We start from the raw sequence: 13,462 nt of genomic DNA on the forward strand, positions 1-13,462 counted from the left end.
TTTTTATTATTATCTCCCCCAAACCAATAAATTGAAACCATGAGCTCTGGGTTTAGATAATTTTATTTATTTATTTTACTCTTTTTTTTTTCTTTTTTTTTCTTTGTACTTTATTTTTTTGAAAGTTTTTTGACGAAGAGCCAGACAGCCAATCAGGACAGAGCATCGTCATACAGAAGAGGAGGAGGAGGAGGAAGAGCAGGAGGAGGAAGAGCATAAGGAAAAGGATGGCAGAGAAAAGGGTGGGCACCCCTTTGCGTGCCCAAAATAGGGTGGCCATGCAGGGATCATATGTGGTTAATGAAAGCATGAAATGGTGGTTTTATTCTCTAAAATCGTCCAAAGATCTGTTTCATGCAGACTTGTGTGTCTTGTGTGTCCTGCGTACAGACAGATTCTTTGTGATGTCATGGACATATCCATGACAACATAATGTTTTTCCGCTGCAGTCTTCAGACTCACGTCTTCAGACTCACATCTTCAGACTCACATCTTCAGACTCCACCTTTAGCCCGTAGCGCTGGCCCTAGCCTTGACAACCTTGCAGTCTTATCCAAAAGGCTAAACATGTCATTTAGATGGCAAGTTATGTAGACCAGGTCATTATTGACCTGGCAACCCGTAGTGTTTATAGTTTCAATGTACGGATATTGTACTGTTAGACTGATGATAGGGGCTTACTCTACGTATGATCCTATAGGTCAGTGGTTCCCAAACCTTTTCATGTCAAGGACCCCCAAATTGACACTAATTAGCCCACGGACCCCCATTTGAAAAGATATGCCAGGGACCCCCCCCTTAAGAGAAGATTTTTACGGCTCTTGCAGTGATTTTCAACCGTTTCATTTCAAGGACCCCCAGTTTGACATGCATCAGGCTACGGACCCCCCATTTAATGACCCCCAATTTATATTGTAAAATCAATGTTAATTTAATCTCATGAGTGTAGAAATGGAACCATTGTTCCATTTGTACACTCTAAGAGTTACAGACCCATAAGGGTCCATTTGGTTCCAAACTATCATTTAGCTGGGGACCCCCTGGAACTCCCTCAAGGACCCCCTGAGGGTCCCCGGACCCCACTTTGGGAACCACTGCTATAGGTGACTATTTCTATATGCCTTGATGTATTACCTTGGATTGTTCTTGCTTACTGTAAATCTCTCTGGATTCTGAGTGTCTGCTAAATGCCTAAATTCTAAATTTGTGTTGTTCACATTTCTATTATAAGCCAAACGGTGGTGGAGTCTTTGAACATGTGTGTTTGTCCTTGCAGGCCAACAGACCTCCTGCTAAACTCAACCTTCTAACCTGCCAAGTGAAGAGAAACCCGGACGAGAAGAAGAGCTTCGACCTGTTCTCACGTGAGTCTGAGTGCAGGTAGCCATGGAGCTCTGCTTCCCAAACGGTGGATCAGGACCTTAGAGTATATATATGAATAGAGAAGGCACCCAGAGGAAATCTTGAGGCGAAATGGACATAGTGGCCGAATGAAGGTATTGCAGCCTGGCCCCAAACACATGAACGCGCTGTCCGTTGACTAACATTGTACATGTTCACGACGGACGACGCTCGTGCGCGTTCAACGGCAGCGCGTTCATGTGTTTGGGGCCACTCACCATTGCAATCCGTCCCAGAATGCACTCTGTTCCTACCAGGAAGGAGGAGTGAATCCGCCTCATGCGCTTTTGAGCAACTTAATGCAAGTGGATGGGAGGAGAACTCGGGTGTCTTCTCTATAGATATATAACTCTATGATCAGGACCCATTTGTGGGTCACGGGCCAATTTCTATGGGTCACGTTTCGAGTAATAAGATACTCCACTGTTACGTTCTTAGTTTATACATGATTCATGATAACTACTTTGTATATATGTGATGTATGCCATGCTTTTGTTATTGCTTAATGTAAATCGCTCTGGATTAAGAGTGTCTGCTAAATGCCTAAAATTGTAAATTGTAAATTGAGTAAAAATCCCAGTTTAGTGACGTGGAGGCGAAAGTTAGTTGCGATCTGTATGAACCAGGAATGTATTTCCAACTGTATAAATAGGATCCACACAATGTTTTGATTTTTCAAAAATAGCAGATCTACAAGTGTCACACCATGAGCTTGTAGATCTGCTATTTTGGAAAACCCATGAGCCTTTGTGTATTAAAAAAAATATATATATATATATTTTTTTCCAAATATAATCAAAGTACAGTACAGAGCACAGTAAGTACCAACTGATAAGCAACATGGGTTTTTCAGAATACTGCTATGATTTAGAAGACATTTGTAGGATCGGGTCCTCAGGTCTTGTTGGTTATGTTATAGACCCGGAAGGGAGGTAAAGAATTACTTTATTGAATAAACGACAACGTTTATGTTAGAGACCCGACATTGAGAACACAGTGGTTCCCAAACCTTTCATAAAGAATCGCTCCGTGATCTGCGTCCCGACCCACTGTTTGAGAACACAGTGGTGTGATACATGTCCTATAAATGTTGAACATTGAGGCTTTAAGTGCTCAATCGGGCAGCTATAAGCATCATGCTGTCTGTCTTACATGTTGTTCCTTCCTACAGATGACCGAACATATCACTTCCAAGCAGAGGATGAGGCCGACTGTCAAATGTAAGGACACGCCCTCTGTCTGTCTGTCTGTCTGTCTGTCTGTCTGTCTGTCTGTCTGTCTGTCTGTCTGTCTGTCTGTCTGTCTGTCTGTCTGTCTGTCTGTCTGTCTGCCTGCCTGCATGCCTGTCTGTCTGTCATAGACATATTATTCGATCATTACGATTGTATGTTATCGCATTTCTTTCCTTAATATCCAGCTAATGATGCTCTTATTTGTCTTCAAGTACCACAGATGTAGTGATTGAATACTGCATTACTGTATTAACGGTTTGTAAAAGGTACATTGGTTACGATGTTACAATGATCGTTAAAGCGCTAACACGAAAAGCCCCATAGGGGCCGTCTTAAAACCCATTTTGGGCGGGAACCCATTTTGGTGTTAGCATCATGTCGTGCTTTAGCTATTGAAAAATAGCAGATCTACAAGCTCATAGCGCGCCACCGAGTGGCACGCTATGAGCTTGTAGGTCTGCTATTTTTGAAAAAAAACGACTGACATAGAAACATGGCTTTTTCAGAAAACTGCCAGGATGTAGAAGACATTTTTTTGAATTAGGTTAAGTAGTATTTAATTATCTATCTGTCCATTAATGTCTTCCTGCCTTGTCTGTCTGTCTGTGCGTGCGTGCGTCCGTGCGTGTTCCAGCTGGATCTGGGTCCTTCAGAACTGTAAGGAGGAGGCTCTCAACAAGGCCTTCAAGGGGGGCGACCAGGAGGAGGGGGGTGAGAACAACATGCTGCAGGAGCTGACCCGCGCCATCGTGGACGAGGTGAAGAAGATGAGCGGCAACCACATCTGCTGCGACTGCGCAGCGCCCGGTGAGTGGAGCGCCGCACTGCTGGAAGGTCACTTTTCACTCATGCACACTGGCATTTTGCTTTACAGGAGTATTTAAGGAAATGTCAGTACTTTACTCCACCACATCTCAGTGGTACATTTTTTACTCCACATTTGGAAACTTTTCGCAAAACATACGTTAACCAGCCCCTATATACATTTCAGCCATTTGAATACAAGCTCACACTGCACCGCAGTGCAAGGCGTCGTGAGCTTGTAGTTGAGATATCTTCACAATAATGTATCTGTGCACCAGAGTCAAACTAAATGTAATGCCTACAATTCCAAGTGCTTGTCCGGGTGGGACCCCTGGTCTATCTATTATTTTTATTATTGTTCTATGTAACTGTTTGTCAATGTTTAGTATGTAAGTTGCAACTATGTAAGTGGCAGTTGCTGCTGCCTTAAACAGGCGCTCCCTTGTATCTCAATGGGGCTTCACCTGTATAAAGAAATGGTAAATGCGGTGCATTTATATAGCGCTTAAAAGCGCTTCACAGAGATTGTGCATTACATTCACCCGTTCACACACCGATGGAGGAGGAAGCCATGCAAGGCACCGATCAGCACATCGGGAGCAATCGGGGTTCAGCGTCTTTCTCAAGGACACTTTGACACTAACTCTGGGGGAGCCTGCATGGGATCGAACCGGGAACCTAGCGGCTCTCATCCGGCTGCTCTACCAGCCACTCTACCCCACTGAGCCACTGGCGCCCCCGATTGTTTGATAAAGATCAATCGATCCCAAACAAAAAGGAAGTGCTCTAGGGCTGTCTGCCGGCTCGGCCAGTTAAGCCACGAGTTGTATTCAAGTTGTGTGCCGGTATTGTGTGATGAAAATTGAAAGCGTGTCGTATCGCGACGTGTTCTGCGAGCTTGTAGATCTGCTATCATCGGTGTGCGATTACCGGCGCACGACTAAAAGGCTTCAGCATACTCACCAACTGAACACAAACTGCGTTTGGCTTCGAACAAAATATTAAAAATAAACAAGTGAATATCTAAAACTTTCTTTTTTTAAAGTGTGCTCTGTGTTTCAGACCCGACATGGCTGTCTACCAACCTGGGCGTTGTGATCTGCATAGAGTGCTCAGGCATCCACAGGGAGATGGGCGTCCACTACTCCAGGATACAGTCTCTGGACCTGGATGTGCTGGGAAACTCTGAGCTGCTGGTGAGTACAGTGCAACTCTGACCCAATACAACTCTGACCCAATACAACTCTGACCCAATACAACTCTGACCCAGTACAACTCTGACCCAATACAACTCTGACCCAATACAACTCTGACCCAATACAACTCTGACCCAATACAACTCTGACCCAGTACAACTCTGACCCAATACAACTCTGACCCAATACAACTCTGACCCAATACAACTCTGACCCAGTGCAACTCTGACCCAGTGCAACTCTGACCCAATACAACTCTGACCCAGTACAACTCTGACCCAATACAACTCTGACCCAATACAACTCTGACCCAATACAACTCTGACCCCAGTACAACTCTGACCCAGTACAACTCTGACCCAATACAACTCTGACCCAGTACAACTCTGACCCAATACAACTCTGACCCAATACAACTCTGACCCAATACAACTCTGACCCAGTACAACTCTGACCCAATACAACTCTGTCCCAGTACAACTCTGACCCAATACAACTCTGACCCAATACAACTCTGACCCAATGCAACTCTGACCCAGTACAACTCTGACCCAATACAACTCTGACCCAATACAACTCTGACCCAATACAACTCTGACCCAGTGCAACTCTGACCCAATACAACTCTGACCCAATACAACTCTGACCCAGTGCAACTCTGACCCAGTACAACTCTGACCCAGTACAACTCTGACCCAGTACAACTCTGACCCAATACAACTCTGACCCAGTGCAACTCTGACCCAATACAACTCTGACCCAATACAACTCTGACCCAATACAACTCTGACCCAGTACAACTCTGACCCAATACAACTCTGACCCAGTACAACTCTGACCCAGTACAACTCTGACCCAGTACAACTCTGACCCAGTACAACTCTGACCCAATACAACTCTGACCCAGTACAACTCTGACCCAGTACAACTCTGACCCAGTACAACTCTGACCCAGTACAACTCTGACCCAGTACAACTCTGACCCAGTACAACTCTGACCCAATACAACTCTGACCCAGTACAACTCTGACCCAGTACAACTCTGACCCAATACAACTCTGACCCAATACAACTCTGACCCAGTGCAACTCTGACCCAATACAACTCTGACCCAATACAACTCTGACCCAATACAACTCTGACCCAGTACAACTCTGACCCAATACAACTCTGACCCAATACAACTCTGACCCAATACAACTCTGACCCAGTACAACTCTGACCCAGTACAACTCTGACCCAGTACAACTCTGACCCAATACAACTCTGACCCAGTACAACTCTGACCCAGTACAACTCTGACCCAATACAACTCTGACCCAATACAACTCTGACCCAATACAACTCTGACCCAATACAACTCTGACCCAGTACAACTCTGACCCAATACAACTCTGACCCAATACAACTCTGACCCAATACAACTCTGACCCAGTACAACTCTGACCCAGTACAACTCTGACCCAGTACAACTCTGACCCAATACAACTCTGACCCAGTACAACTCTGACCCAGTACAACTCTGACCCAATACAACTCTGACCCAATACAACTCTGACCCAATACAACTCTGACCCAGTACAACTCTGACCCAATACAACTCTGACCCAGTACAACTCTGACCCAATACAACTCTGACCCAATACAACTCTGACCCAATACAACTCTGACCCCAGTACAACTCTGACCCAATACAACTCTGACCCAATACAACTCTGACCCAGTACAACTCTGACCCAGTACAACTCTGACCCAGTACAACTCTGACCCAGTACAACTCTGACCCAGTGCAACTCTGACCCAATACAACTCTGACCCAATACAACTCTGACCCAGTACAACTCTGACCCAGTACAACTCTGACCCCAGTACAACTCTGACCCAGTACAACTCTGACCCAATACAACTCTGACCCAATACAACTCTGACCCAGTACAACTCTGACCCAATACAACTCTGACCCAGTACAACTCTGACCCAATACAACTCTTACCCAATACAACTCTGACCCAATACAACTCTGACCCAGTACAACTCTGACCCAGTACAACTCTGACCCAATACAACTCTGACCCAGTACAACTCTGACCCAATACAACTCTGACCCAATACAACTCTGACCCAGTACAACTCTGACACAATACAACTCTGAACCAATACAACTCTGACCCAGTACAACTCTGACCCAGTACAACTCTGACCCAGTACAACTCTGACCCAATACAACTCTGACCCAATACAACTCTGACCCAATACAACTCTGACCCAACACTCTGACCCAATACAACTCTGACCCAGTACAACTCTGACCCAACACTCTAACCCAATACAACTCTGACCCAGTACAACTCTGACCCAACACTCTGACCCAGTACAACTCTGACCCAATACAACTCTGACCCAGTACAACTCTGACCCAGTACAACTCTGACCCAATACAACTCTGACCCAGTACAACTCTGACCCAATACAACTCTGACCCAGTACAACTCTGACCCAACACTCTGACCCAACACTCTGACCCAACACTCTGACCCAATACAACTCTGACCCAGTACAACTCTGACCCAACACTCTGACCCAGTACAACTCTGACCCAACACTCTGACCCAATACAACTCTGACCCAGTACAACTCTGACCCAACACTCTGACCCAATACAACTCTGACCCAGTACAACTCTGACCCAACACTCTGACCCAATACAACTCTGACCCAATACAACTCTGACCCAATACAACTCTGACCCAATACAACTCTGACCCAACACTCTGACCCAGTACAACTCTGACCCAGTACAACTCTGACCCAACACTCTGACCCAACACTCTGACCCAGTACAACTCTGACCCAGTACAACTCTGACCCAACACTCTGACCCAACACTCTGACCCAAGCCAATACTGTCTGTCGGTCTCCCCGAAACACTGTCTCCTCAGCTTTCCAAACTTTCTGTCTTCTATAGCTCTCACATGTCCTACTCTCTGTCTCCTACACTGTCTCCCTCTCAGCTGTCCTACTGTCTGTCTGTCTGTCTGTCCTACACTGTCAACCCATCAGATTTCCTACTGTCTCTCTCTCCTACAATGTCTGTACATTTGATGAATGAGATAACAAGGGTGTGTGTGTGTGTGTGTGTGTGTGTGTGTGTGTGTGTGTGTGTGTGTGTGTGTGTGCGTACGTGCGCTGCATCTGCCCTATGTAGCTCGCAAAGAATGTCGGCAACGCCGGCTTCAACGACATCATGGAGGCAGACCTGTCCACTCAGGGCGTCACCAAGCCCAGCCCCGGCAGTGACATGTGAGTACTTTTAGAATTGGCCTCATGTCTAAATGGGTTAAAAGCTCTTTCTGCCTAAGTCATGTTGGAATGTAACAAGCATTCTGATAGGCTGAGGACATAGGCAACAAGGCACAATGAAGCAGCAGTGTTAGGAGAGTAGTAGAGTTAGGAGAAATGTCTATTTGACTTAGGCAATTATGCTATGAGGCTAACGATATGTGATTATTGGCCATAATTGATTATAGAGTTACAATATTTACTGGTTACAATGTTAACGCTTCTGATAAAAAGTGTAAGTAGTGATAATAATTGGCCAGTAGTAATGGCCGATAACTACTTCTGGTTCACCGGGGGGAATTTGTTTTTGTTTGTAGTTGTATGTATTTTTTGTCGTATGTTGCACGTTGTATGTTGGACCAAGGGTGGGGGGAGGGGGGGGGTAGTTGTAAGGGCACAAAGTGTGGGGGGGGGGGGGGGAGTACTTTTGACATCCTATATGGCTACTGTATTGGGCTATAATGTACTTGTTGGTACTTCACTCTGTCATGGTCTGCAGACCATATCTCCCTGTCAGCCACTCCCACTCTCCATTCCTACCGTCAGTCATTGTCACACACCTGGTTTCCACCCCCTCTTCAGCCCAACAGTGTCATGCCCATTCCACACCTGAGAACACTTCTGCAATCACCCTGCTCCCTATAAGACTGGACTAATTTCCACTAACATACTGTCAGAACATTCGTCTTCCTTCCCCGAGTTTCATGGTTGTTGTCATTCTTGAAAGGTTAGATTTTTGGACTATGTTTAATTGCATTGAACTCTAGTGTTTTTGCCTTTTTGGGATTCCTAGTTTTCTTCCTACTTTTGAAATGTTTGGAATGTTTCTCCTGAGTTTCCTGAGCTAGCTTTCAGCTACCTTTGTGTTTGTGTTCCCTGACTGCCTTGGAGTTAAATAAATACTTTGTTAATTGAACTTGCTCTTGTTCTGCATTTGGGTCCTACCCCTTGACTCACACGTGAGACACACTCTGGATTGTCAAAAGCAATAAAGGGTTAATAAATAAAAAGGAATCTCTCTTTTTGGGACTCGAGCTAAAACGAACTAAATCCCTAAAGTGTGAATTCCATGTGTGTGTCTGGTGCAGGCAGATCAAGAAAGACTACATCCTCAGTAAGTACACAGAGAGGTGTTTTGCGCGTCCACACTGCACCGACGCAGCGTCCAGGCTGCAGGTGCTGGCCGAGGCCGTCCGCAACCGAGACATCCTGGCTCTCATCCAGGTCTACGCAGAGGGAGTGGACCTGATGGAGACCATCCACCAGACCAATCAACACGTAGGACATCACTCACTGCTTCTAGCTAGACCAATGAACATTTAGGAGACAACTCACTGCTTCTAGCTAGACCAATGAACATTTAGGAGACAACTCACTGCTTCTAGCTAGACCAATGAACACATAGGAGACAACTCACTGCTTCTAGCTAGACCAATGAACATTTATGAGACAACTCACTGCTTCTAGCTAGACCAATGAACACCTAGGACACCACTCACTGCTTCTAGCTAGACCAATGAACACATATGAGACAACTCACTGCTTCTAGCTAGACCAATGAACATGTAGGACACCACTCACTGCTTCTAGCTAGACCAATGAACATTTAGGAGACAACTCACTGCTTCTAGTTCTAGCTAGACCAATGAACATTTAGGAGACAACTCACTGCTTCTAGCTAGACCAATGAACACGTAGGACACCACTCACTGCTTCTAGCTAGACCAATGAACACATAGGAGACAACTCACTGCTTCTAGCTAGACCAATGAACACGTAGGACACCACTCACTGCTTCTAGCTAGACCAATGAACACATATGAGACAACTCACTGCTTCTAGCTAGACCAATGAACATTTAGGAGACAACTCACTGCTTCTAGTTCTAGCTAGACCAATGGACATTTAGGAGACAACTCACTGCTTCTAGCTAGACCAATGAACATTTAGGAGACAACTCACTGCTTCTAGCTAGACCAATGAACACCTAGGAGACAACTCACTGCTTCCAGCTAGACCAATGAACACCTAGGAGACAACTAACTGCTTCTAGCTAGACCAATAAACACCTAGGAGACAACTCACTGCTACTAGCTAGACAAATGAACACCTAGGAGACAACTCACTGCTTCTAGCTAGACCAATGAACACCTAGGAGACAACTCACTGCTTCCAGCTAGACCAATGAACACCTAGGAGACAACTAACTGCTTCTAGCTAGACCAATAAACACCTAGGAGACAACTCACTGCTACTAGCTAGACCAATGAACACCTAGGAAACAACTCACTGCTTCTAGCTAGACCAATGAACACCTAGGAGACAACTCACTGCTTCTAGCTAGACCAATGAACATTTAGGACACCACTCACTGCTTTTAGCTAGACCAATGAACACCTAGGAGACAACTCACTGCTTCTAGCTAGACCAATGAACACCTAGGACACCACTCACTGCTTCTAGCTAGACCAATGAACACCTAGGACACCACTCACTGCTTCTGTGGCATAGGAGTGGGAGTGAACCTTGTATTTTGCTAACCAAAATGTAGTGACGTCAGAGTTCTCCGCTGTGTCCTATACCGGGAGGGAAGGAGGAGGGGTGGAGCAGAGGGGCCGCCGGCACATATGTTGGTAAAAGTCGGTGTCGGTTTCCAGCTCTAGTTTGATCTGCCCTCTATGCCCAGAAAAGCATGGTGGTTCTTTCAGGCTTAGCTGAGAGACAGGTGAAGCAGGGGGACCCCTCCCTCACTACATATTTGTATTAGTGTTGCACATTATAATTCCGTGGTGTTTTCCGTGCGTTCCACAGGAGCCAGGAGAGACAGTGCTCCACCTGGCTGTTAGGATGGTGGACAGGAACTCACTCCATATCGTGGACTTCCTGGCCCAGAACAGGTAAGCAACACAGCACAGTATACTGTATCAGTAGTACATCAGTATACAGTACATCAGTAGTTATCCCCTCTTCTGAAAACGTTTTGTGCCAGGGGGACCTCCAGAAGAGATGCGTTTAAATAATTACATTTTCCTATATTCAGCTATTAGTGTAGATTTTCCTCTTACACAAACATTAAATTCCCATTGAGAAATTAATGGAGAATTGACGTCATATGTGGACGAGCAAATCGTCTATTTTCGTCCTACACAAAGATCAAATTCCTATTGACAATGAATGGAGAATTTACGTCACAGGTGTCCGATGATGTACGATGATAAGTGCGCCCCTCACTTCGCACGGGTGTGATTTTTTCAAATACTTTAGAAAATGTTAAAACATAGCAGATGTACTTCAAGCTTGTACATCTGCTATTTTTAACTACGGTAACGCATTTAGCCGGAGACCTCCTGGAACCCCATGGGGGTCCCTGGACCCCACTTTGATAGCCACTGCTTTGATAGCCACTGCTGTACAAAATATGTCTGTGTGTAGCTTATCACTAAATTGACCGAACGCTGTCTGTCTGTCAGTCAGTCATTCTGTCTGTACACTTCCTTAGCACAGAGCAAGACTGCTGCTCGCTTAGGGCGCCTTCTGAAAACGCCACGACGCACGTATAGCCTCAAGGAACCTAGCACCGCACAGCCCTGTCCTCCAGACTCAATGTGCCCTGCTTTAAAAACACCAACCTCCGAGTTCAATAGATTATGCATCTCTATGATATATGATATCTATGATATAACAGAATATTACCACCAAATCACATTTTGTACTTACTACAGCATTTATTCTGCAAATAATTTCCCCCCTATCAGTAATGTGATCTAATACATCGCATTACCCACACTGAACAGTTGCTGTTCATATATTCAGAACGGGTAAGGACTAGTTATGTAAATGATCGATCCTGGCTTTGTTTCATTCCACCTAACTGTTAACTTGTGTGTGTGTGTGTGTGTGTGTGTGTGTGTGTGTGTGTGTGTGTGTGTGTGTGTGTGTGCGTGTGCGTGTGCGTGTGCGTGCCAGTGCTAACCTGGACAAACAGACCACTAAAGGCAGCACAGCTCTACATTACTGCAGTCTGACCAACAACAGTGAATGCTTGAAGCTGCTGCTCAGAGGAAAGGCCTCTGTCAGCATAGGTAAGACCACTAACTAGTATGCCTAACCCTTACCTACCCTACCAACCCTCCAAGACAACTAGCATAGGTAAGACCACTAACTAGTATGCCTAACCCTTACCTACCAATCCTCCAAGACAACTAGCATAGGTAAGACCACTAACTAGTATGGATAACCCTTACCTACCCTACCAACGCTCCAAGCCAACTAGCATAGGTAAGACCACTAACTAGTGTGCCTAACCCTTTAAAATGAAAAATTAAATAAAAATTAAACATTTCCAAAAAAGCATTTTCATGAATTAAAAAATGCCAGAAATCTAAAAAATCTAAGAAAATAAAAAATTGTGAAAATAGCCGAATAGCAGATCTGCTGTTTGGGTCCCGGCGAGAACATAACATTTCTGCTGTGGGTCACGGGATAAAACGTTTGGGAATTTAAGACGACTATCATTGCTAAGACTACTAACTATTATTCCTAACCCTAACCAACCCAGCTAGTACTCTAAGACAGTGGTTCTGAACCTTTTAGGGCCATGACGCCCCAAACTAATCATGTTTGAACTGGGACCCCCCCCCCCACACACACACACACCCTAAGCACTTGGAATTGTAGGAGCTGAGGCATTACATTTTGTTTAACTCGGTACCACCGATAAATATTGTGAAAATAGCAGATATACAATACATCATGCCTTAGTATGAGCGAATAGGAGAAGGGGATCAACGTCACGTGATTTTGACTTTGTTTGAGCCCGCAAAAGCTCTGACGTGTGGCTCAAATAATATGATTATTGGCGGCTCCGTTTAAAAATGTCACAGCACCGGTGGTTGTTGCAATCACCTGCACTACAATACTTCACCATATGTCGCGCTGACGAAATAAACCCAGCCTAATGCATACCAAACTGGCGGCAGGCCTTGGAATTTGAAGCGCTTGGAAACCAACCACTGACCTACACTTCACCAGCGTAGCTCCTAATCACATGGTTTTTCATTTCAGCAAATGAAGCGGGCGAGTCACCACTGGACATCGCCAAACGCCTGCGTCACACCCAGTGCGAGGAACTGGTGAGTTGTAGTGGTTATATTGCGTCACACCCAGTGCGAGGAACTGGTGAGTTGTAGTGGTTATATTGCGTCACACCCAGTGCGAGGAACTGGTGAGTTGTAGTGGTTATATTGTGTCACACCCAGTGCGAGGAACTGGTGAGTTGTAGTGGTTATATTGCGTCACACCCAGTGCGAGGTACTGGTGAGTTGTAGTGGTTATATTGCGTCACACCCAGTGCGAGGTACTGGTGAGTTGTAGTGGTTATATTGCGTCACACCCAGTGCGAGGAACTGGTGAGTTGTGGTGGTTATACTGTGTCACACACACCCAGTATGAGGAAATGGTGAGTTGTGGTGGTTATACTGTGTCACACAC

The 13,462-nt window shown here is 45.3% G+C and overlaps 1 protein-coding gene across 3 annotated transcripts in view; it reads left to right on the top strand.

Moving 5' to 3' along the window:
* asap2b (ArfGAP with SH3 domain, ankyrin repeat and PH domain 2b) overlaps nucleotides 1–13,462 on the top strand; it is a 46,266-nt gene that overhangs the window by 20,033 nt on the left and 12,771 nt on the right. For all 3 annotated transcript variants that reach the window (XR_014570763.1, XR_014570764.1, XM_083790356.1), the window contains exons 12-20: nucleotides 1,277–1,364; nucleotides 2,573–2,621; nucleotides 3,268–3,440; nucleotides 4,500–4,633; nucleotides 7,839–7,933; nucleotides 9,061–9,250; nucleotides 10,784–10,869; nucleotides 11,939–12,054; nucleotides 13,037–13,104. Coding sequence is in view for 1 of the 3 variants with exons in the window: in XM_083790356.1 (XP_083646482.1) it covers nucleotides 1,277–1,364; nucleotides 2,573–2,621; nucleotides 3,268–3,440; nucleotides 4,500–4,633; nucleotides 7,839–7,933; nucleotides 9,061–9,250; nucleotides 10,784–10,869; nucleotides 11,939–12,054; nucleotides 13,037–13,104 (999 nt within the window). In the remaining 2 variants the exon portion in view is untranslated. The remainder of the gene's footprint in view (nucleotides 1–1,276; nucleotides 1,365–2,572; nucleotides 2,622–3,267; nucleotides 3,441–4,499; nucleotides 4,634–7,838; nucleotides 7,934–9,060; nucleotides 9,251–10,783; nucleotides 10,870–11,938; nucleotides 12,055–13,036; nucleotides 13,105–13,462) is intronic.

This window comes from Protomyctophum parallelum (genome assembly GCF_964188405.1).
Source record: "Protomyctophum parallelum genome assembly, chromosome: 19".
Taxonomy (NCBI): Eukaryota; Metazoa; Chordata; class Actinopteri; order Myctophiformes; family Myctophidae; genus Protomyctophum; species Protomyctophum parallelum.